General features: G+C 40.0%; 3 protein-coding genes across 3 annotated transcripts; 2 read left to right on the forward strand and 1 right to left on the reverse strand.

Moving 5' to 3' along the window:
• Positions 1-266: 266 nt before the first annotated feature.
• LOC115046734 (ceramide kinase) lies at positions 267-6,563 on the reverse strand. The gene is made up of 13 exons (XM_029507303.1): positions 6,212-6,563; positions 5,159-5,254; positions 4,805-4,942; positions 4,581-4,709; positions 4,382-4,445; positions 4,131-4,276; positions 3,969-4,043; positions 3,719-3,871; positions 3,378-3,483; positions 2,679-2,782; positions 1,209-1,405; positions 803-1,122; positions 267-679 (listed from the first exon to the last, which is right to left on the reverse strand). Exons 1-13 carry the CDS (start codon positions 6,333-6,335, stop codon positions 565-567), a joined length of 1,767 nt encoding a protein of 588 aa, XP_029363163.1. The 5' UTR covers positions 6,336-6,563; the 3' UTR covers positions 267-564.
• A 3,893-nt stretch (positions 6,564-10,456) lies between these two features.
• Positions 10,457-12,969, forward strand: naa10 (N-alpha-acetyltransferase 10, NatA catalytic subuni). The gene is made up of 8 exons (XM_029506455.1): positions 10,457-10,637; positions 10,767-10,865; positions 10,955-11,013; positions 11,103-11,148; positions 11,266-11,381; positions 11,545-11,589; positions 12,333-12,417; positions 12,571-12,969. The coding sequence occupies exons 1-8, from the start codon at positions 10,617-10,619 to the stop codon at positions 12,751-12,753; spliced, it is 654 nt and encodes a 217-aa protein (XP_029362315.1). The 5' UTR covers positions 10,457-10,616; the 3' UTR covers positions 12,754-12,969.
• Positions 12,970-14,922: 1,953 nt separating this feature from the next.
• LOC115045975 (rho GTPase-activating protein 4-like) lies at positions 14,923-23,618 on the forward strand. The gene is made up of 22 exons (XM_029506009.1): positions 14,923-14,988; positions 16,571-16,660; positions 16,809-16,980; positions 17,095-17,257; positions 17,508-17,570; positions 17,652-17,780; positions 17,910-18,038; positions 18,256-18,477; positions 18,595-18,696; positions 19,153-19,332; positions 19,436-19,520; positions 19,770-19,797; positions 19,912-20,011; positions 20,136-20,196; positions 20,344-20,421; positions 20,526-20,654; positions 20,744-20,849; positions 21,561-21,788; positions 21,880-21,935; positions 22,032-22,251; positions 22,331-22,373; positions 22,917-23,618. Exons 2-22 carry the CDS (start codon positions 16,594-16,596, stop codon positions 23,091-23,093), a joined length of 2,538 nt encoding a protein of 845 aa, XP_029361869.1. The 5' UTR covers positions 14,923-14,988; positions 16,571-16,593; the 3' UTR covers positions 23,094-23,618.
• The last annotated feature ends 606 nt before the right edge of the window (positions 23,619-24,224 follow it).

The following is a 24,224-nucleotide window of genomic DNA, read 5'->3' on the forward strand; positions in this document are numbered from 1 at the left end:
TTAGAGGAACGTGGGAATTGCAGCAAAGATGAACATTTGTTTAAACACCTTTTCCTCTGGAAGAACTACATGTCTTCTTGTGTATGCGTGTATGCACAACTTTTCATTTACTGTAGAGAATACTAATATAATGGTGGTTTAGTTCAATTTGGATGACACCAAATAAAAAAAGCTGTTTCTACGACACACAAAGAAAGGAGGACAAGAAAATTGGGCTGTCATGTCAAAGAAATGCTGACAACAATAAAGCATAGTCAGGTCAGTCTTTTTACTGAATGAAAATTGAATAAATGAATTTTCCCTTTAATCTGTATTGATGTTTCACATGTCTCTATAAACTCATGTGACCACAAAGAAAATTGCACAGAATAAAAAAAAAAGGACCCGATTAATAAAAAAACTGCACTACAGGTAAGTCTTTTAGTAATGGAATATTCAACACACAAACACACCCACTAATTTCAGAATAAATTATGGTTTGTTTTTTTATTTGAAAACCTATGAAAGTAACTTCAATTCCAGTAACTCTTTGGCCTTGACAGTCTGTTTCTGTGTTACTTGAGACTATTTGTTCAGGATGCATCTCCTTTCACACTTGTCATGTTGCTCACTGCAGTCATGTATGTTTGTGCTGTCCTCGATGCCCCTGGCATACAGACGCACCAGCTGGCCATGAATCCTAAAAGAGGAAGTAAATGCTGTTAAACACTTGGCCATGATTTATTTCATGTCTCCTAACAAGTAGCAGTGAAGCTCATAAAGGATAAGACGAAACACAGCATACACAGCCTTTCGCGCTTACCTGCAGAGGATTTCGGTGAAAGGCAGAATCTCACCGTCACAGTTCCAGACTGACACAGAAGGAGATTTACTGCAGCACAGGCCACACAGAAAGGGCGAGGCAGTCTTCTGCTCATTTGTCATTTCTCTCCCCGTGCTTTTCTCTGCCAGGTGCTGCTGGGAGCTGCTCCTGTTTACAGTCTCCTGGTAGCCTCTCTCTTCTTCAGCTCTCCCATGTCCCTGCCCCATGATCTCTTCATACGCTTCCTCTGCTTTGTCAGAGGAAGGAAGTAAAAAACGGATGGCCTTCACACGGTGGACCTCCACAAAGGGCAAGTCAAACTGAGAAAAGTGGGTCACAGATTGGGTTTAGTACGTCCTGGTCCAGTTTTTTTTTTTTTTTTTTTCCTCTGTGAAAGCTCCCATACCTGGTCCTGTGTGCTTGTGTGCCTGTGCAGAAACTTAAGGAAGCCCAGGGGGTGAGTGTCCCAAACCAGGATGAGGTCCCCTGTTCCATCAGCCAGGTGAGCGGAAGGAGAGAGACCCAGAGGACTCCTGGGACATGAACTGGACATACAAGTGAGAGACACACACTTGAACCTGCCCTCCACACTCTGCCACTCGCCTAGAAAGAGAAACGGAAAGAGAATGACTCTTGTATCTAATAGACATCATGGCTTACAAACGAGCTACCTTTCATCTCAAAGGTCTTGTAAGACATTGGTGCCTGGCAGCGCACATCTGCTCTGGATGACCAGGAAATTTTAGATACATTTCCATCAGGCTTTTCTCAGCTTGCCATAAACACCTCTTCTGAGGGTCACAAATGATTTGTTCATAAAAACTGATTTAGGAAAAAGCTCTTGGACCTTAGTGCAGCTTTTGATGAACACTGTTTTAATACAGATACTCAGAGAATAGAATCTGTGGAAGAACCCTAAATTAGTTCTCTTTCTATTTATTTGACCGGACATTTAGTGTCCCAAACCAGGATGAGGTCCCCTTTTCCATCAGCCAGGTGAGCGGATGGAGAGACATTTAGTGTCCGGTGAGATAAGAGGTAAATATGTCTCTTCTGAGGAAGTCCTCTCTTGTGGTGTTCTTCAGGGTTCTGTTACTGGCTGTGTATGATTTTCTTTGTGTCTCCTGCCTCTGGGATATCTTATGAGAACATTTAACAATGTTCCTTATCTCTCTATGCTGATGATCTTCAGAGGTATATCTCTTTAAAATCTGAAAATATAGGGGAGAAAACTGGACGGTTGTTACACAGTGAATTTTTCGAAGGGCTAATACTTATTGGGCATATTCCTGGTTAGATTGTGTTCTTGCTAACAAACAACAACAACAACAACAACAACAACAACAACAAAAAAAGAGCCCATTTGAAACTACAAGAAAAAGTTATCACCAAATGATTTTAGGGTTTTGTTTGTTTGTTTTTTTGTTTTTTTAAACTCTAATTCTATTAGACATATTTCTTGGGTACTGATCTGAGATCAAATATTTAGGAATCCAAACAATTATTATCAGAATCACTGTTCTGTAGGCTAAAAAGAGAAAAGACTAACATGTATCAAGCTGGTATCAAGCTGATTAGATGAAAAAAAATCCTATTTATGTCAATTGGTTTTCATTATTTTTTCTCTCTGGTGTTGCACTTGATATTGCCACCTCTTCAGCCGTGTAAAAATAATTCAAATGAAATTCTTCAGGAAAAAACTTTTCAACTTTTGCAGCTGTGCAGCCTGATGAGTAGCTACAGTTATCAATATTACACATCTCGATTCTTAGGAATCAATAAAATAGACATTAAAATAATTATGCTTGGTTAAAGCTAAATGACCTAAAATATACAAACACAAACACAAGACTTTCATGTGTGTCTATGGGATTACCTTCGGAGTCACTACTGAACTGGCTGAAGTGGGAGCTGTACAGGGATGCGGAATCTGAAGAGTGAGGGAAAAGTCTTTCTGTGCTTCTGGAGCACACACTGCACCTACACAAACAAACACACGTGCAACACAATGAGTTTCAGTTGGCTTTCAGTCTGTGAAATAACAAGCATCTTGCCCCTGAGACTACAGTCATAAGAGCATCATAAACTATTTGCTGACAGTTCTGTGCTTCAGACAGGCAGCAAGGCATTGTGTGCTCTAAGACCGAGGCTCACCTTTCATCTAGATCAAGTTCCTCTGGCCCTGGTTTCTACCCTTCTTAAGGTGGTAACAGTAACACTGTCTCACACTGCAAGCTTGTGCTTGAATAATAAGGACAATACTCCAAGAGACACTTTCCCTTTTCCCATTAATTCTCATTCATCTGAAGCTCATATGTTACTATCATTAATTTTACCTCAAAAACTACTGCTGATGATGAGAAATGACAGAAAAATCAGATTGTTCATGTGTTGCTGTTCATGTGAGGTTTGCGCTTCCTCTCACGCGTGGCCATTGTCATGTAAATGATCAACAGATGAGTTATCTCAGAAAAACAGGAAATGTATAGGAAAAAAACCCCACAAAAATTGTAAGAAAATATTGTCTATTCTTTGCACAGGTTCTCTATGTGTACTTTATTGAGATAAATTTTACCCAGAGAGGCAGCGTGTTTTATCCCTCGGGGTGGAGATCATTGGGTCTGCTGGTAGGTACTGAATTATGCCTGCATAGCTCCTGTTACTCAGGTAAACCATTGCCCCTAGGAAAGAGAGCAGTCAGGTTAGCTGAAATTGCACAACACTAGGTGTACATACAACATAAAAATACAACTAATGTTGTTTTTGTATTTATCAGTGGCAGTTTCAAGATGACACTTATGCTCAAAACTCAAAAAACAAAAAACAAAAAACCTAACCCCATCCAACTGCCTGATGTAAATAATGTCATTTAAGACAGAGCTGTTTATGTTCTCTGAAGGAATTTTCCCTCCATACCTGAATAGTCATATCTGAGGGGTCCCATCCACCGATGCTTTTCACTCTCTGCCAGTACATCCCCATAAAAGCCATAACCCACCAGAGATACAGAGTATCGCACCAGAGCAGAGGCATGATGAACTGAACACACATCCAAAGGCTGGGAGTCTCCTGCAAGGCATTATGGGAAATGTGGCGCTTAAGGCTGACAAAAATAATTTGGGCATTTTCAGATAAAAGATTCATTTGAATGGGAGCACTTCCTCACCAATGATAATGTGCAACGCTGATGTCACAGGATCAATCACTCCCACTGTAGCGTAACACACACAGTCTGTAGAGCCTATAAAATATATGACAGCTAATGTTCATCGCAGCATTACCTCTGGTCACTCTCTTAATTCTTAAGTCTTAATAACACTGCCGTTACCTGCAGGAATGATGCCGATGTGAAGTGAACAAGGCTGTAAAGTGACAGCGGGATCATTCTCACAAAGGCCTGCTTCTTGTTGAGTCCGCCCAATCAAACCGTGAAGTATTTCGCTGAACATGCCATCCCCACCCACACACACCACACTGTTATAAACAAACACAAAAGTTTCTGTTGTGGAAGCAGCTCCCAGAGGGCCTGAGCTGTTACAGTATAATGCTCTGCACCACAGTCTTTGCACTGGCTCTCACCCATCAAAGCCTGTCAGGTCTTTCTTCAGGAGGTGGTCTCTGGCTTGGTTTGCCCACTCTGTCACTAAACAGCACGTGATACCATGCACAGTTTCATTAATTTTTTTTTGCTTTAAGTTGGTCAGCCTGTGAGACATAACCTTTATTTGTATCAGTAACTATTTCAATTTTTCTGTTGTATAACTTTGCAGATTTTTACCGATGACATGAGAACTGATACCAGCCAGCTCAAACAGAGGAGCAACCAGAGAGTGGTAGATCTTTCTTCCTTTCCTCTTTCCTCCAAAAGGGTTGATGAATACCAGCAGTCTATGTGGGCGCAACGGACCTAAGAGATACATTTAAAACAACAAAACTCATTTTAATTTTGATTAATTTTAATTTTAATTTTGAAATTTGCATTGTCTTATTTTCCATCCTTACTGTGTGTTTTCAGTGCAGTCCTTAGTTGTTTGGTCCACTGGTCTCTGAGGACCCGACTAGGGCAGCTGAACTGGGTCCGGCCCAGTCGCCATAGCAACCCAAAGGAGCCTCCGCTACTACTGCGTTTTACATAGAAAACTAAACATGGAAAATAAAAGCATGCTGTAAAACCATAAAATCAGCTTCAGGCACATATTATATTTGACTAACTAATGCAATTTATGCAAATTGTTCACATTCTCATGTCAGTTTGAGCTGAAGAAGATGTGCACCGCTTCAGGCTTTCCCGCTCTTTGCCTAAGCAGACAGTGGCCTTGAGTTTGTGGCACCTGAGAGTTTTCCAGAAAGACCTACCAGTGAATTCTTTGTCTTTGTCCTCAACCAACTTCTGGGGCAGGATCTCCACCCGGCCCTCCTCCACTCCAACCACCTCTGCCACAGGGACTGAAACTGTAATCACAGAGAAACGCATGGTGAAAACTTCAGTGGACATGCCTCTTTGGATACAGACAATACAATGATTCAACCACTGGGAAGAACAGCTAGAGCAAATAATATAGAAATTCTAATGTAGGTGTGTAACTACGGCCATTAGTAAAGGGTGTATCCTTTACATTAATCTCTTACAGGCTTTATATATATATATATATATATATATATATATATATATATATATATATATTTATTTATTTATTTTACAAGCTATATTTTGTCATGGAACAATAAGAAAAGTAAAAATTGGCATGGCATTAGTGGGGGGGGGGGCATCGCTATTATTATCAGTTACACATGTAAGATAAGTCATGCCTTCCTTAAGATAGCTCTGTTTAAGACATATTTGGAACTTTACATTGACTATGTGAGAGTGAGAAGTGAAACTTTAAAACCTGTTTCAGTGTATGTTTCTCCATTTCATGGTGTTACCGATGATAACCATATGTAAAATGCATTAAGATCTATCTGTGTGCTTTTTTTAAAATAGTGACATGCAAAAATACACTGCGGTGACAGAAAATGTTGATTCAAGGTGTGATGTCAATAAGTAAACGCGTTTGAAGGTTAAACGGAAAGCCCCTTTATGAAAAGAATGCGTGCGCTCAGTCTTTGTTTTCAGTAAACTGTCTCAGCAGGTCGTCTGTCATGAAAGTGCTGTTCAACTTGTTCTTCACGTTTTCTGAATGCAGCTATGAGCTTAATTAAAAGGCTCCCTCCCTGCAACAGACACGTAAGGTGTTGTAACACACTTTGTTTGGTTTCTGGTGTTTCACAGGATACTTCCAGCCGCTGGAAAGGCTCCTGTTCGTCATCCGCGCAGCTCTGTCGGAAATGCGTCGTTGAGACGAACGTGACACACACTACGCGAGTTCGCCAAGCACAGCTGGTTGTGTAGAGAAAAGAGCCACCTACTTGTTTTCTTATCGCGATCCTTCTTATCTACCTCAGTCCATCTGAGATGCCAGCCTGTCAGCACCGCCCGGTATCTCTTATTTCCGACCCACAAGCTGGACTCCAGCCGCAGGTCCGTCTCCATCTTGATCACACACAGCTTCACTTTTTCCTCAGAAACCTTTAAAGGTCACATTTCTTTCTCTTCCATAACTTCTAGGATTCCTGAGATGAAGCAGTCAGCGGTCTGTCCGTCTAACAGCCCAGCAGCAGCATCTTTCTCTGGCATGGGAACGGTTCAGTGATCCTCAGGAGCCTTTTCCCAGCTGACACACCACAGCCCGGGTCCCTGAGCCTGACACATGGCTGTTATTCTCTACATATTCCTCTGAGGTCCCTCCCTGGTGACACCTGCTCCATTTGCATGTTGCACTGCTGATTGGATGCCACCGGTTTGGTAGAGCAGGGCACAGTGGAGAAGGTAACAGCCCCACTGTGGCTCTAAGAGAATAGATCACAACATATTAAATTAAAACAGTAACATATATCCAGGTGCAGTGACACGGACGAAGCCCCCCCCCCCTTTTTTTTTTTTTACCAAATGACTGAACTGTCAACAACAACAGCGGTTTGTGTTGATTCTGTGATATTATCTTGTGTTGAAGTGTGAAAGAAAGTAACTGATTTATTTTTAGATCAGCAATGACAAAACTCTTTGAAAACTATTCGCTCATGTCTGCATCAGCCTCTTTCTGCCCTTCGCGTTCTCTTATCTGCTCACTGCTTAACCTTTATGTTCACCTGTTTTTCTAAGAACTGTTACGTTGAGTTTGCTTAACATTCAGATGATTCATCTGTTGATCAGTATAATAATTCAAAAGCCCAAGGATGTGTAATGTGTAACATAGTTATCCGTTTGGCTTACCAACAGTGAGTACTACATTCATTGGGGAGGGGGGGGGGGGAATCACACCTTCTTACATAATCCACAAAAAAAACCTCAGGTAAAAAGTGAAAGTGCCTGATTAGGGGATCGCCAAACTATTCAAGATAAGTCATGTTTGCAAATAGTTCTACTTCACAACAGAAATGGTCTCAAGGCATTTTCCACATAGAGTGGGTCTAGGTCTTAGTGAAATTATTTAGAGACCCGGCCATTTCAACCAGATTCATCTGTGCTAATAAAATCATCTTTTTTGTATTGAAGTCAACTCTAACTTAACCCTATCCACAAATCTTAAACTTGACTAAAATTGAAGTCACAAAATGTGCTTAATTCAACTGAACTTTGTGACACTTGATTTGATTTGACCTATTACTTCCATCTGGAGCTGATCCCAGCTGACCCGGGTCATCAACACATAGAGATTCACCGCTTAACCTGCACAGGAAGATCATGCAAACTCCAAAAAGACAGAGCTCAGTTTATGTTAGGATGCAGTGCAAATCAATACGCCACCATGACTGCGGGAAGATGCATAGGTGATAGTCACTGTACCACTGGGCCATCCTGACTTGGTACATGAAAGACAAGAACATTAAACTCTCTTAGGCCATGATATCCCACATCATTTGGTCATCTCGAACTGAAAGCACTTGGTTTCAATTATTTAAAAACAACACCCAAAAAAACACTTCACTGTTTTAAAAGGAATATATGAAAATACAGTTTTTGATACTCAGCTATGAGAAAATTCAGAAACTTTTTTTAATGCAGCTGTCTCATTCCTACTCTGACTCTCTGGCATTGTGCTGGCCTGTCATGTGGTTACTGAACTCATTTTGTGTAAAGCGTGTGCTTGTTTATAGATGGAACTACCCGTAATGACAGTTAGTCAAATTAAGTCAATGTATGTGTGTAATGCCAGATAAAAGAAGAAAGTATCTCAAATAAAGTAGGTCAAGACAGAACAGAAACAAAGGGAGAAGGCTCTCTCAGCAATTATAATACAGTAACACTAAACGCACCAAGAATAAGAATCCGAATAATGATAAAAGGCTACTACCACTCCTACCACCACTAATAGTATTATTATGTCTAATACTCACAAATATAGTAATCGCAGCAGCAGGTGTGGAGCATGATAATGAAGGCAGTAACAGGTTTCCAGTCATGGATCGAGGAAGACCTGAAAGAAACAAAAAGAGAGGAGCGAGAGGAACATCCAGCCTGCGGGATAAACAAACAGGACAATCTGGAGCTCTAACGAATTATTATTGTCCAATGATATTATGATCTGATCTGACCATAATAGACCTAGATATGTATTTTACATTAGCTGGTGACCATTTTCATTATTATTTTTATGCTGTCAAATTTGCCTGCTCTTGCTCCTGCAATGTCAATTTTATTCATGAATACATAATATAAAGTATTTACAAGTAAAATGGCATGTACAAAAATATAGCATTATTTGCAATTACAGGATGATCCTGCCACATGACTTAATTTGTTCATATGGTAGTGTGTTGGAGGTTTATGTTGGCTGAACTTTCCCAGCATGCTTGTGGGCAGAGCACGGTGCCAAAATGTATTTAAATGTGTTAAATGTTTAATATTCCTTGCTGCTGTAATGTTGTTAAGTGTTCCTGATAGTTTACCCTCATTGTTTGGGAAGAAACACTTGGCACTATCAGTTATGCCTCTCTTAACATCAGTGATGTCCCAACTGTCCAGATAGGACAGAATGCTTTTGACTGAGAGGCTTTTCCAATTTTATATTATGACTCTGCCTTCCTCTTCCATAAAAACACCCAGCTCACAACAGTATGTTGTGGGACAGGTCTTTCAGTCTTTCTCTATAATGCAAGTTAATTAAAGCTTTGAGTTAAGTTTGATGCTGGATTAACCTAAGTATAAAATTAAAGATGTTAATTCAAACTTAAATGGCCTTCGGCCTCTGCTTGTAGTTGCTTTAATGCATAAAATGTTCTTTTCCATCTTTATGAAACCCCAGACAGCTGATTTTTCTAAGTTAAGGTACAATTGTGAGGTTAATTCATCCCAAACTGTAGGCCTAACTCACATGATGTAATGGAGCCATTAGCAAATTGCATTTGCTCTATGGTCTATTTGTGATGCTCATTAGTCCACTGTAGGTGCTCAAACCTCAATGCTCTGTGGGTCCTGACACCTTTTCTCTTATCAGAATCAACATGAACTTTTTCAAATATTTGCATTACGGCCCCGCTAAGCGTACCTATACAGGCACCCTGCACATCAGTGAGCCTGTCACCCATTTTCCTTCCTTAGACTTTGGACCTTTCATAGGTACTGACAGTCCTACCGCAGTCATCTAATCATCACTATTTGGGCCTTGTCAAAGTTGCTGCTCTTCCACATTATTCCTACACATCGGCTTCAAAGACAAAATGTTAATTTGCTGTCTGAAATAACCACCCCACTGACAGATAAGAGTGTCACTAACTTCACCAGAGTAGAGAACTCTAAAAATATTTGTGTTGTAGATGAACTGATGGGGCCTCAGAGAGCCCAAATGAATATAATTAAATTTGCATTATCTATAGACAAAAAAATTTGTATGTTCAGTAAAAGTAACAGATGCTCCACATCACACATCTGTATTATTTCCATGTACTTTAAAATGGGACTTAACATAATAATTTTTGAGTGAACACTGAATAAAATGGCTAATCCCTTGAATTTTCTGAGCTAATTGGGGTGATAATCCTGACAGTAGTCCAAAATGAATCACTTATCATGTGAAATAAAATGTACACTACATGTTGACAAGTTTTTGAAAGTATAGCTTCTAAAAAGATACCCTCACCAATGAGAATGCAAACCTGTGAAACAGTCAATATTTAATTTCAGGAAACTTTAGACTGCAACAAACTTCAACCAACTGCTCACCCAAAGTGACATTTAACCATCTCCTTAAAAGCTTAGACAACATCAGGGCAGCCAGATTGAGTTTACCTGATGTCAACCAGTGGCTCAGTAATTGGTAGTGTGGATCTACCATAGTGCAGCAAACAACCCATGAACCTGTGTGTTTGGAGCCCCACAGCGACGGGCTGATTTTATTGTGGCGTTAACTTCTTTGTGCCGATCAATGTGAAATGTATGAAGTGTGAATTTTACTCCACCACATCAGAGCTGCCGGACTTCATGAATTCTTCAAAATAAAAGTGTTTTATGGCAAGCTTGCAGGTCATGTTGCAACGGTGCGCCTCTTACTGTGAAGTCTCAGCCCACACTCTGACCGGAAATTGGCGTCTTTATTGCGTCACTTCCCCCTCCTCCTCCCTCCCTTCATTGGTATCAGTCCGACATAGCTGGGCAGCGAAATAAGCCTGTTAAACTTCACTCTACGTGACTTACTATAACTATTATGAATTGATTGGTCATTGTACTACAGCCAATTCGTGTTTGCACAGTCCAGACAACGCTCAAACTGACAGAATGAACATACGAAACGCGAGGGTGAGTCTTCTCAGAGAGTTCCTGCCGGCAGCCATGCTGTTTCTGCTGTTAGCCTAGCTGCTAAACGGCTTAGCTTAAACACCGCATTTAAAGGGCTTTTCTGACATCCACATTTTCCTTTCATTACAGCCAGAGGACCTCATGAATATGCAGCACTGTAACCTGCTGTGTCTTCCAGAAAATTACCAGATGAAATATTATTTCTATCACGGATTGTCGTGGCCTCAGGTGAGTATTAGTGCACTTTTCCTATTTCTCAATCTATACAGTATATACGTTAGTTTTGTGTCACTCACTGTGTGGTTTCCTTGTTTCAGCTATCATATATTGCAGAGGATGAAAATGGAAAAATCGTGGGATATGTGCTGGCAAAGATGTGAGTTTTGGTTGTCATATACATTCATTTTGCATCCCTTGGATGAAGGAGCTATGTAGTGTAATTATGAAGCTATGCTCTCTCATCAGGGAAGAGGACCCGGATGATGTCCCCCATGGACACATCACATCCTTGGTCAGTCTAGATGAGACACATCATATGTGTCTATTATTTCTGTTAAACAATAATATGAATGTTGAAATATTTGAGTGGCTTCTCTGTGGAAACAAATCCCTCTACTGTGTCTTCCAGGCAGTGAAGCGTTCCCACAGACGTCTGGGACTTGCTCAGAAGCTGATGGACCAGGCCAGCCGGGCCATGATAGAAAACTTCAATGCAAAATATGTCTCGCTTCATGTTCGCAAAAGGTATGTATGCTGTGATGGGTTGTTGTGAACTTTAGCTTTGTTTTGTTCAAAATAACACAAGGTTTTTTTTTTGACCCATTTCCAAAATTTCATTAGGTCTCACAATATATGCCTTAATTTTCTTGTTTTCAAGAAACTCACCACTTGTTTCTCCCCACTGTAGCAACCGAGCAGCCCTGCACCTGTACTCCAACACACTTAAATTTCAGTAAGTCCTTTAAAAACTACGTCAGTATTTGACTAGTTGAACTGCATTGGAGATACTAACAGCTTTTTCTTGCATTGTATGAATGGCTATACCTATGTCATTAGAAGAACTACAGCACAACGAAAAGTCTCCTGGATGCATTTATTGGAAAGTAGATGCTTAGCAAAGAGAGAATTGACAAATATTTACTGTCGCGCATATTGCCGGACACGTTGAACAAGCAGTAACAAGAAATTAGTGTACTGAATTGCCAAATCCATCTCTGAGGTCAGAAATAATTAGAATACAGAAGGCACTCTCAACTCTGAATTTCATCATGTGTTTATTTTTTCTGTTTAAAGCAGTGACTGGCTTGTCAGTGGACACCATTAACATGATTTTTATCGAACTAATACCTAGCAGGTCACTTAAAAATATTCTTGCTGTTATTGTCTACAAATGCCCTGCTTAGCACATATCTTGGCCAAAATTCCTTTTCAAAAGCCCAATTTCTGAGATCAATTTATATGTTTTTATGGATTATTATATTAGTATAGGCTGTTATTATTGCTGGGCTTTTATAAAATCTGGGTATTAATGTCATTATTGACCTCAAAGCCTTTCCCCTGATCATTAGGGCTCTGCTAATGAGTTCAATTCCTGCCAATGGCCCAAGAAACCAAACAAAAAATACACAACACAAAGTCTTTTTATGACAGATATTTTTCAGCCATTAACACATTTATCTTCTTGTGGCTGCACAGGATTAGCGAGGTAGAGCCCAAGTACTATGCAGATGGGGAAGATGCTTATGCCATGAAGAGAGACCTGGCCCACATGGCTGATGAGGTGACTTTATTCTGCATTTCTTCACTTTGCTAAAATATGTTGTCACTAGGGAAACATATTTTCCACTAGCTCCACAGCGGACACGTATTGTTCCTGAACTCACATCAGTGAGTGGTAATTATGAATGTGTTGCATTTTCTCTGTGTCCCACAGCTGAGAAAGCCTGGAGTGCGTGTTTCGGGTCACGAGGCACAGTCTGGCCAGAGCCCATCAGGGTCTGGTGACCAGGAGAGAGAGAGCGAAAGAGACAGTGGAGGAGAGAGCAAAGAGCTGAGTGAAGTCAGCGAGGCAACAGAAAGCACAGATGTTAAAGATTCATCCTCCGATTCCCAATGACGTTGCAGTCATAGACATTTTTAAATTCATCCTTTGCCTCCTGTTTTTTACCTCTATTTGACAATATTCTAACAGTATCTCTGGCTTTCCAAACTCCATCTGTGCATCAAAGCAATTCCAACACTTCCATTGTTGGTTTTTTCTTAAATCTTGCAATTATGAAGAAAGGCTGTTTGAAATGAATTATTATAACAATAAAAATAGTAATACATTTTATTTGTGTAGCGCTTTTCAACAGGACTCAAAGACACTTTACAGACATAAAACTGTGTAAATGGACAAAAAGTGCAAAGGTACAGATAGGTAAAAGTGCTCAAATACAAAGGTTTGGTGTGGTAAGAATAGCATATAAAGGATGCCATCTAAATGAAGCTAAAATTTATATTTGGCCTCAGTGTATTTATTGGATTGCTGTCGATCATTACCAACTGAGGTTTTAGAATATTTTTAGATTGAAAGCAATCTTTTTTTTAACACAGTTATTCACTGTGTCTCAATCTGATTTCCTGAGTCACAGGAAATAAATCTTTCAAATAATAGCTTTTGGTACTGCACTTTCTTTGTTTTAGTAAACAATGTGAGGGGATGCGTAGCTTTGCTATTATGTAGGTCTCTATCTTAATATACCTTACGTCAAAACTTAATTAACTAGTCTACATGGACAGCAAACAGGTTACAGTTGAATTTACAATATCACAAATATTGATGCACAAGGTGTAAAATATTCACAAATGTTGCTCCCCTTTGCTCAGAAATGTCCCTTTATATTGAGGATTCCAACGTGAAGGTGCTTGCAGAGCACATTACACATGAATGAAATGATCATTTTACACTGATCAGTGTGTCAAGGCAGTAGGCTGAACGAGTTTGCATCTGTGTCATATTGTCCTGCAAACACAAGCTTAATGCTGTCAAAATAATAAACGTGCACCCATTACAGCACAAATTTTGGAATAGCTCAATTTTAAAGTTATTTGTGGTTCATAACTTTTTGTTGATTAAATTTGTATGCAGTAATACCTTAAAGTAAAACATATAGACTATAAATAACAATGGCATGTCTGCTTGCCTTAAAAACAATTAACCATGAAACTTAAAATCTGAAATTCTAAACATTCAACCACTAATTCAGAAGCTGAACAAACTTACCATATTCTTCAAACAAAGATAAGTTGTTTCAGAAAGTTCAATAAAGTTGAGGAGTTTTCCACAGATATTGTTCTATGTAGTTCCACTTAGCTTTTTTGCATACATGTGAAAAGTCACGCAATGTAGTTTTGATAAAAGTATGCTTTCTACAAAGAATGTCTGCTTGAACCCATTTCAACGATACAAAATAAACCGGCTGTAATGAAAACTCAGCAAATCAAACCTTGATTAATACAAACAAACTCTTCTTGCCAAAATATGTCAGATTAATTGATTTTGTTGTACAATCTATGGAAAAAAAAATGCAATGTCATTTCACTGTCTGTTTGAGGAAGGAAATGAACAAAAGAGAGAAGTACTGGAGAGATTAAAGCTAATTATTCACACTGATCTTCCAGAACACTTTATATATAAAATAAGAAATATGCAGACTTTTGGGCCATTAAACACCTATAAACCACATCTTCTCTCAACGCCAACAAGGCTCACTAAATTCATTTGTGATGAAGCAAGTTATTCTGGGTTTTTTCTCAAGTCAAAGACCCTCTTGACTTTTTTGCCATAAAATGACTTGGCATGAGGTTGTTTGGGGGTTAAGAGCCACAGATGACTCATCATGAACACCGGTCATATGTATGCAAGAAGATCATGGGCTCCACCGGGAATTCAGGGGTTTTGCTTTACCACTGACCTTAATAGCAGCTGATTTCATTTAGCAACCATTGAAAGACCAGAGAGGAAGATCCAATCAGTGAGAGCAGCTGGTGTGTGATTGAACTGGAAACCTGCTGTGGAGTTGAAAAGAGGCTGTGCGAAAGAGAGAGGAAGAACTTCACTTCAAGAGGTTTCCACTCATCACACTTGCACAATCACACACTGGTGTCTCAAACTGAATCTGTGAGTGAGCTAAGTGGCGAGAAAGCGAGAGAGAGCGAATCGTGTGAGAGAGAGAGTTCCACTCCACCCACATCCATCCATATCCAATGTGAGGGGGAGGTGAAATAGTTTACTTGACTGTGCTATTAACCGGCATTATTTAGTTGCCTCAGTGTGGAGAACAGACAAGTCAAGACTGCTCCTCAACAGGTAGGACTTCAAATTTTTTTTCAAGTAAATTTTGCCAACTTGCCTAAACGAATAAGTTTTTCTGTCAAATATGAATAAACATTTTGCTTTGTTGTGAAAAGTGTGGGCTGTTATGAAGGATTGTACTGCTTGTTTATTTCAGCTCAGTTGTTATTACTGGCTACAGATACAGTCCTCGGGTCATTAATGTCTTAGTTCAGACAGCATCTGTATTTTATTACTTGGAAACCACAAGTTAAGTATAAAAAAGGCCATTAACTGTAACTGAAAAAACTGTTGCAGAAAAGTTACGGCTGGCCACATTAGAATATTGCAGCAGATTGTACCGGCAGGAGTTGGTGATTCACTGCTGATCGCATAGAGAAAGAATGGAAGGGCTAATGGAAAAGGGTGACATTCGCTGGAAAAATCAGGCACTCTCCTCTGTATGGGAAGTTTTGGTTTGCTGTACTATAGCAGTTGTCTCAGCAGGTCACTTGGTACATGCCTTTGTTGGAAAATAGAGAAGGCACCTTTCAGCTGAACGAAGTGCTGATGTTTGATGTTTGGCTTTTGGGGGGGGAAAAAAAAGGGGAAGTCGAGGGGGCCGAAACAAAGAATATGTGACATTTGTGTACAGAGAGGTGTGATCCAGTGAGAAAACATCCTGCTCTTCCCCTTTCTGATATACATTGATCAAATATCTTACGCACATCAATAACTTGCTATTCACTCTCAATTCCTGAAAGGTCATTGCAATTAATTGACCATCATATATTGAGATGACCCAGGCATTTCCTTTTCTGTATTTCTGTGTTCTGCTGAGAAAAGGTCACATTATTATATAGGCATATGTTCTCAGTCAGATAAAGTTGCCACGTTGTTTTTCCAACCTAAACTGGAATATACTGCAGTCATCAAGGTTTATCGAAGACAGAATCCCTGAGGAGAACCAGACTCGAGGTGGGTGGCCAACCTGGTGGTATGACAAAGAAAATACTGAAGCAATAGGACTGTTCTGAAGAAGTAGAGCAGTTGGATTGTTGCTTTGTTCTCCCAATGCCAAAATACGCTTAGAGTATCAGTGGTAAAGCCACCTGTAGTTTTCAACATCCCCACAGAGTATGCCTTATGATTCGTACTATTTTCAGGGCAGCTGAGCTCTTGCTGGAGCTATTTTTGCAGCTGGTGTATTTCTGCAGTGTGACCGGTGCACACGGCAGCACATGCCAGCGGCTTTTCTAGTTGTCTGCCATTAAGTTCATGTATCAGTGAGATGAGCACACTCTTTTCGTTCTTGTTGTGTGGCAGGAGGAAGTTAGCTAAGGGTGTGTGTGTGTGTGTGTGTGTGTGTGTGTGTGTGTGTGTTTGGGGGGGGGGTGGTGTTACACCACTGAGAGTGTGAAAGTTTAAACAGCGGTGTACTCTGGTTGCAGCACTTCTCATAGGCCTGGATTCTCACTTATTCCAGTACAGTAACACAGAATAGCTTTCAAACACAAGCACTGTAAAAACAGTTTGATTTTTGAAGATGGGTGAATGAGAGAGAGCAGCTGATATTTCATATATGAATGATAGCAAGATGTTGTTGTCCTACACACAGAATTCCAACCAGTTGGAACAACAATGACTTCACATGTGAAACTCCGGAAGGAAAGAGTCGGTATTGTGGACTATGACACACAAATCAAAGGTGAAGTTATGTCTTATTTGTACCATTATTAAAAAATATTCCTTCATCCAACCCCACAATCACTGATCTGCATGTGAAGTTTTTCATGGTGTAAAGCTTTCTTTCATTTTTCTCTTGTACTAACTCCCCTGCTCTGCTCATCTTTCAGAGGTGCGTTGCCAGCTTACAGACCAACTGAAGGTGTTAGACCTGCAGCTTGAACAGAAGAGCCAGCAACTGCAGGACCTGACAGACTACTTGCGGCGGCGGGGTGAGATTGAAAGCGAGTATGCCCGCTCACTGGAAAGACTTGCTGAAAGGTTCACATCCAGAATCAAGAGGTAAAGGTTGACACTTAGTGTATTAAGTGAAGCAGTGGTTTGTTGGGCAGCAGTCCTCATGTGCTATAAAGTGTTTGTCCTACTGTCTTCCTTTTCTTCGCTACATGTGATCAGGAAGGAGCCCAGCAGTCACTCCGTTGCACAAGTTTGGTTGACCTTGCTGTCCCAGACCCGTCAGGAAAGTAAGGATCATAATGGACTGAGCGAAAGCTGCAGCAACTTCCTCATTCAGCCCCTCACACACTGCCTGGAGTACACTCAGCGCCTTGCCAAGAAGGTAGTCACACAAGCACAAACAAAACAGAACCACAAATATGAGCCTTTAATAAAGACGAGTTCCTACGTGTACAATTTAGCTGACTTAGTATGAGCAACACTTTTTTTTTTCTTTCTTTTTTTTTTTTTTTTTTTTTTTTTTCCCCCCCTTTTCCAACCCACCCCTTGACCTCTGGAGATAGAAAATATTTTTGGTCACAACATGTTCTGCCACATCACTTTTGTGTTTAGTCTCGACATTATGTTTCCAGAGTAAAGACATCTGCTCTCAGCTTCAAGATGGGCTTCTCAAGGTTACGACAGAGCTACAAACTGTAAGTGAGAAACCAGCCACCCAGAACATTTTCCGTTTCCTTAAAAAAAACAAAAAGCATTGCTTTTGTGTCTGTCTGCAGGCATGGCGGACGTACCACCAGTACCACTCAGACTATGTGTGTGCAGAGGGGAAACTGAAGGAGGCAGAAAAACAGGAGGAAAAGCAGAAGCAGAGTGCTACTAAGAAATTGGAGAGGCTGATAGAAAAGGTGAATCGGAATTTGAAACACTTCATTAATCCCCACTGGGCCTAATTCCCTTCTTGTGCAGTTTTATAAAATGGCACATAGATTATGCCAAACTTTAATTCCTTGCTGATGAATGTTTATCTGCTCTAGAGACAAATTAAAGCTCAAGAGATGTACCTGAAGTGCAGCAAAGCCCGAAATGACTACCTCATAAACCTGGGAGCAGCCAATGCCTCTATGACTAAGTACTACCTCCAAGACATCTCTACGCTCATCGACGTGAGTTCACCTGCTCCGCTGTGTGTCTGCCCCCCCATGTGCAAAAATAAATGTGTCACTCAAGGCAACGAGCACCGCCATTTCTTGTACTTTGCAGAGAGACATCAGCTGCAGCTTATTCATTTATTTGAATTTGTCATACTTAAAGAAGACTTTGATATGAAGGCCACCAAACTATGTAGCTACAACTGTCTGAAATGCATTTGTCTCCCATCAGTGTGCAGATCTAGGCTACCACCTCTCTTTGGAGCGGGTGGTGCAGGCCTATCTATCCAGGCGGAGGCAGTGTCAACAGAATTTGAGCACCGGGCTGCAGCAGCTTCAAACAGCTGTGTCTGGACTGAACCAGAGCCAGGACAGAGACACCCTCCTGCAGGACCATTATAACACCTTCTCCATGCCCCTTCGATTCACCTTTCAGCCCCATGATGGTGACCAGGTGTGAATAGTTGCTTAGTACTCTTAGGTCAGTGTATTGTTTAGGTTTTTGTGTTTAGTTTTTTTTTTTTTTTTTTCCCTTCCTCGTTTCATCTCTGGACTCTCTTGTATTTCGTAGGTTTCTGAAATTAGTGCTGAGTGTGAGGTGAGATGTGAACTCGAGACCCGACTCAAACAGATACAGACCAGACTTAAAGTGGTCACCCAGGAAACTGAGGAGGTAGAGTATATAACACCTACTCCTTAGTGTTTATTATCACCCTTGTTGTTCCACAGTATCCACCAGGGTTGCTTTAAGACACACCATCTGCAAGGGTTAGGGTCTTAGAGTTCATCTAAGACTCTAAATACAATTGTTTTAATGTCTTCTTTTACCATATGCAATTTAATTTAAGAGTGTGCATGCAAATATGTACAAAATCCCCCCCCCCCCCCGAAGTACATCTGTGTCTTTAAACAATCCTAAATCAGTACGTTTGGTTTTCAGGTGAGTACATAGCACCAAACTTTGTTAGTCGCTGACCCTTACATTACATGCTTGATGATAACAAACCTTATTTGTATTCCTGTTTTTTGCAAATCAATTGTCAAATTCTGTTACTGTGCACATGCTATGGTAATTGCTAAAGTCATAATTCATTTGGGAGTGAAAATATAAGTTTGCCTGTGTCTCCAGGCCAGTAAGAAAATGTCAACCGCCCAGTCTTCCCTGAACGAGAGTATCAGTGATGATGATCTGGAGCCGAGCACCAGCAGCAGCTTGTCTCAGGACGGCAGCGCTGAAGACCTGACAATCAAACCCAGTGTGGCGCGGCGCAGGGCCAACGCACAGGAGATAGAAAACACTTTCTTCACTGTAAGTCTGTTTGTGGGTTTATTTATTTATTTTTTTTAAAAAAAGAAAGATTATTAGTGACAGCTCGACACTAATTTGGAATCCCATCTGACTTTCTTTACAGAGAGTAAAAGAGTTCCTTGTTGGCAGTTCCCTGGTGTCTAAACTGCAAGCCAAACATGACCTCCTTGAGGTGGCTGTTAAAAAAGGTATTACTAATGCATTTCTTACAAAATACCAGAACACAAACTGCTGACCCACAGTGTTATTTGAGAACAGCTGGTGCGCTGTAGGTTATTTCCAGTAAATTGTAGTTCCTTTTTTTAAATTGGCAGCCAAAGTATCAAATTTATATTCAGTCCCATGCATTTCTCGATTCTTGTCAACCACTTTTTCCTGCTTAAACTAAGTTTAATTTTTTTTTTTTTTTTTTTTTCCTCACCCCCTTCTTTCCGTAGCTGAGTCGTCAAATGGGCATCAACTTAGGTAAGGACATAAATATTTATAAGACTTTGTCAGTATGCTCGTGATCTGTTGCAGGAATTCTGTGTATATTGCACAGTGGTCACAATTTTGTCATGATATGGTATTGTTTTGAAGACCAAATGGAAAGTCACTGCGTGTCAGAAAGAATCACTCAAATGCCAATCTGACGCAAAACTACCAGCTTTTCAATGGAGACATGCTATCTTTCATACAGGTAACTACCATTATTGCACCATCTTTTCTCTGAATTTCTTACCATTAAGGATATACATTACATCAATTGGCAGCAATATACCAGACTTTCTGCTTGACACTTATTTTGAAATATTTCCACCCAGACATCAGGACAACAGATTCCAATAGTGGTAGAAAGTTGCATCCGCTTTATCAACCTTAATGGTGAGTATTTGTGATTGGGGGGGGGGGGACTGCAAACCAGCAGATGACAATTTGTAGCTCTGGGGCAAATTAATATCCAAGACTTAGTGGTTATGTTCACATCATACTGCCATAATATATATATACTGTAAACTGCTTATTCATTAGGTCTTCATCATGAAGGGATATTCAGAGTACCAGGGTCTCAGGTGGAGGTCAACAACCTGAGGGATGCTTTTGAACAAGGTAGGCCTGTGTGTATTTGTGCGTGTTTGTTTCTGTGTTTAGCAGCATGAATTGAGAGCACTGTGGAGCATTAATAATGTGGGGCAGTGGGGCTTCCCCTGCAGGAGAGGACCCCCTGGCTGAGCGGAAATATGACTTGGATTCTGTGGCTGGAGTGTTGAAGCTGTACTTCAGAGGTCTGAAGAATCCCCTTTTCCCCATCGACAGCACCAACCAACTCCTGGAGCATGCTCGTAAGCGCGCGTGTATGTTGAAATATCTAATAAGTGTTGCTAAGATGCAAAAAGCAGAAACGTATCATTCTTTCATCACCTTGTCTTAGAAATAAAGAACGAGGCAGAGAGAGCAGCTCAGCTCAAAACTGTCATCTCTTCCTACCCCAAGCCGGTCATTATCGTCATGAGATACCTCTTTGCATTCCTCCATCAGTAAGTATGCCAACTCTTCTAATCATTCTCATCATTCCTGTAAGCATTTCTGTATTGAATATGCAAAATGAGAATTTTTGCATGCAACAGGAAACTATCTTTGAAAAAAAAAAAAAAAAAAAGTCAGCCAATGTTTTATTCGAACTGACCCCTTTTTTTTATTTATTTTTTTACATTGTACAATGGCATCCAGATTCCCTTTTCCTTAAAATGTAATGTGGTCTTAGATTAAGCCTAATGTGCACTGCTATTATCATAATAGCTTCAAGACAGTAGCTTAGTTTAATATTTGTACACAAACTAGTCAAAATTACATTTTTTTTTTTTTTTTCTTTTTAAATAACTATTTACAGAAGTCTATAACTCAATCACAAACACCCAGTTTTAGTGGTGCAAAGTGACACTACAATTAAGTGGTGACTTGACAGAGATAGGAAGTTGAGATAGAGATAAAGCACACCAAAATAGAAAAAGAGAAGGGGGGAAAAAAGTTCTCACACACACACACACACACACACACACACACACACAACATTGTGTGCCTAGCAACAGGAAGGAAACACCAAACAGAAGATGTGTCGATAATAAGAATGGGGAGGGGAGCACAAGGGGATGCTAGCTCAGGTTCATTTTACTTCGTACCTCTAAAACTTTTCATTTCTGCCTAACATACTCCTTCATAGGATAATTTTGTGTTTCTTTGTATACCAGTGTGTCGCAGTACAGTGATGAGAACATGATGCAGCCTTACAACTTGGCTGTGTGTTTTGGCCCCAGTCTCATCAGAGGAGCTCAAGACGATGATGTTGTCACGCTGCAGCCTCAGATCAATGCCTTGGTAAAGGGCATTATCCTCCAGCATGAAAGCATCTTCCCCAGCCTAAGTGAAGTTGAAGGACCCATCTATGAGAAATGCATGACACTAGAACAGGATGACTGGTAAGAATTAACATGTTTATACTCCATGTATACACAATAACATATATGTAATATGTTGAAAGAGGCAAACCGTGGGAGTATTTCCTTACAGTGAGGCTCTTATTGAAGAAGGAGATGCAGAAGCAGAGTGCACTCAAGTCAAAGATGGTAGGTTCATGCGCAGATCTTGGTTGTCATTTCTCTGAAGCTGTGATGTAGCATTACATTATCGATAGAATGAAAGAATACATCACTTTGCTACAGAGGTGGAAACGGGCTCTTCAGCTGACAGCACCAGCTTTTCTCCGGCACCATCTCAGAGAAGAGAGCGTCCAAGAGCGAACAGCAGTGGCTCCATTGATCAAAAGAGATCAACTGGACCAGCAGGGGGTGCCATCGTTTCAAGTGGAAAGTTAATGCTTCAGATTCCCGTTGGGCCACAGTGCAGGCCTCGGCGGATCCCCTCTCCTTGTTTGCACAGAGAGTAAGAACCGCTAAATGTTTCATCAACTGACTTGTTAGTATGTGTGAGAAATTAATGGGATTTGTCTTTCTTCATACAGTTTAGGCCCATCTTCTGAAGATGTGACCATTACAGTAAACAAGGTCAGTCTTTTGTTTCTCATTTCATTCAACATTAATTTATCCATCTAAAAAGATTATTTTATTAGGGGCTCACAGGCTACTCTCAAACTCAAACAAGTTTAGTAATCATTTGGAACCACACTGATATAAATAAATTGATTTTTCTCATCATTTTCAGTAGGCCATCACAAACTAAAGTTTGTTTTTAAGCAATTAGAGAGTTGAGTTTCAACTGTCAGCAGTCTACTGTTCCTATCCTAAACAAGCTAATAGACAAGCTTTGGTCCAGATGTTGTTATACAGGGTCAACCCATCCTTGGGAGATTTCATCCTGCTGTGCTAGAAAGACAAAGCAAAGGACCAGATTTAAAACCCTTACTCATAACTTACTTTTATAAAGTGTCTTTTTAGAAAGAAGCTCAATAACATAATTCAACAGTACTTTGACTTTTATTGGAAACAAATTGAAGCTCTTAAGAAGAATGGACTTCAGAAAACAGTTTTTTTTTTTTTTTTTTTTTTTTCCCCCTCTTGCTCATCATCTGTGTTTATTTTATCTTGCAGGAGGTCTGTCAGCAGATGGATTCAGTTTTCAAGGAACTCATCTCACGGCAAGCAGTGCAGGAGCTTTCCTCCCCAACTTCCATTCCCTCTGTCCAAGGTGCCCAAAAAAAAGGAAAGCGAGATGGACGCAAAGGGAAAGGAGTAGGGTTCTTCAAAGCAGACGAACCCCTGGACTGAGAGGACTAACATCATTAGATGCCACAAATGGAGAGTGGTGATAGAAGTGAAAACTGAGATGTGGGGTGACATTAGCCTTCAACACATCTGATTCACTAAGCTCACTAACTCATAGTCAAGTCACTGAAGTCCTTGTGTTGGTCACTCTTCAAAAATTGGCATCTTACAGAGAAGCCCTTTTTATTTATATTTTGTGCAGCAGATTCTCATTGTGGCTGCAGCTCTGCGGAACAGAGGGGAAACTGTGGATAACTTGAAATGCGAGTACAATCAAATATATTGTAGAAACATAACTGAAACGTTAACATTTATCCATTTCCAGTTCTAGCCAAATTTTCAAATTAGTTAGAACATGCGCTGCTACATATGCTCACATGATCAATTACATAAAAATCACATTATTTAGAAAACTAAACACTGGCTGTATGAGGGATTTGTAAATATTAATTATTCATAAGAGTTTGTTAAAAATCTGTCTGTATATTTGGGCTGCATGCCAAATAAATACTTTGCCTATCTTCTTCCTATTTCCTCTATCCATATGTATATATTTACATATATATCCTATCAGCCCTGATGAACAGTATGATGCATCTGTAATAAGTGGTTACAGGTAAAACCACTCATTCACTTTTTTTTTTTTTTTTTGCTCCATGCCTTCTGTGAAATAACACTGAGGTGGTTTAGTTGCTTCAATGGCCTACCATTTTTACTAAGGCGGTTCTATAGTTTGAACAAAAATCTGTAGCCAGTACCTCCATGTTAACATATGAAAGGTTCAAGAAAAGTAACTAAAAAAAAAATGAATAAAATTGTACAAATATTTATACTGTAGACTACATTCATTTAACATGTGCATGTAAAAAGGTTTTGACAAAATATAAGTGCTGAAGGGAAGAAAAAGGAAAAATATTTGAGCCCATGTTTAAATGGCTCATTGAATTAAGTGAGATTTATTAAATTAATAGTGTCATATTGAAATGAGAAGCTTTATGGTCAAATTAAAATATAAAGGCTATAATCTTGACAAAAGCAGTCAACTCCTAAAAGTAGCAATATGGTGAAACTGACTGTGGGGCCATTTATGCTTGGATGGTGCTCATCATAAATGAAGGTGTTAAAATTCCAAAA

This window comes from Echeneis naucrates, chromosome 7 (assembly GCF_900963305.1).
Source record: "Echeneis naucrates chromosome 7, fEcheNa1.1, whole genome shotgun sequence".
In the NCBI taxonomy this organism is placed as follows: domain Eukaryota; kingdom Metazoa; phylum Chordata; class Actinopteri; order Carangiformes; family Echeneidae; genus Echeneis; species Echeneis naucrates.

What these genes read in the sequence shown, in the direction of transcription:
- LOC115046734 (XM_029507303.1), bottom strand. Translation starts at nt 6,335, where the DNA reads ATGGAGACGGACCTGCGGCTGGAGTCCAGCTTGTGGGTCGGAAATAAG. An exon ending in GACTGCACTGAAAACACACA is followed by an intron (nt 4,710 to 4,804) that starts GTAAGGATGGAA and finishes TGTATCTCTTAG; the next exon opens with GTCCGTTGCGCCCACATAGA. An exon ending in CATCGGCATCATTCCTGCAG is followed by an intron (nt 4,044 to 4,130) that starts GTAACGGCAGTG and finishes TATATTTTATAG; the next exon opens with GCTCTACAGACTGTGTGTGT.
- naa10 (XM_029506455.1), top strand. Translation starts at nt 10,617, where the DNA reads ATGAACATACGAAACGCGAGG. An exon ending in GGATATGTGCTGGCAAAGAT is followed by an intron (nt 11,014 to 11,102) that starts GTGAGTTTTGGT and finishes CTCTCTCATCAG; the next exon opens with GGAAGAGGACCCGGATGATG. An exon ending in TCCAACACACTTAAATTTCA is followed by an intron (nt 11,590 to 12,332) that starts GTAAGTCCTTTA and finishes GTGGCTGCACAG; the next exon opens with GATTAGCGAGGTAGAGCCCA.
- LOC115045975 (XM_029506009.1), top strand. Translation starts at nt 16,594, where the DNA reads ATGACTTCACATGTGAAACTCCGGAAGGAAAGAGTCGGTATTGTGGAC. An exon ending in TGGAGAGGCTGATAGAAAAG is followed by an intron (nt 17,781 to 17,909) that starts GTGAATCGGAAT and finishes TATCTGCTCTAG; the next exon opens with AGACAAATTAAAGCTCAAGA. An exon ending in TCACCCAGGAAACTGAGGAG is followed by an intron (nt 18,697 to 19,152) that starts GTAGAGTATATA and finishes CTGTGTCTCCAG; the next exon opens with GCCAGTAAGAAAATGTCAAC.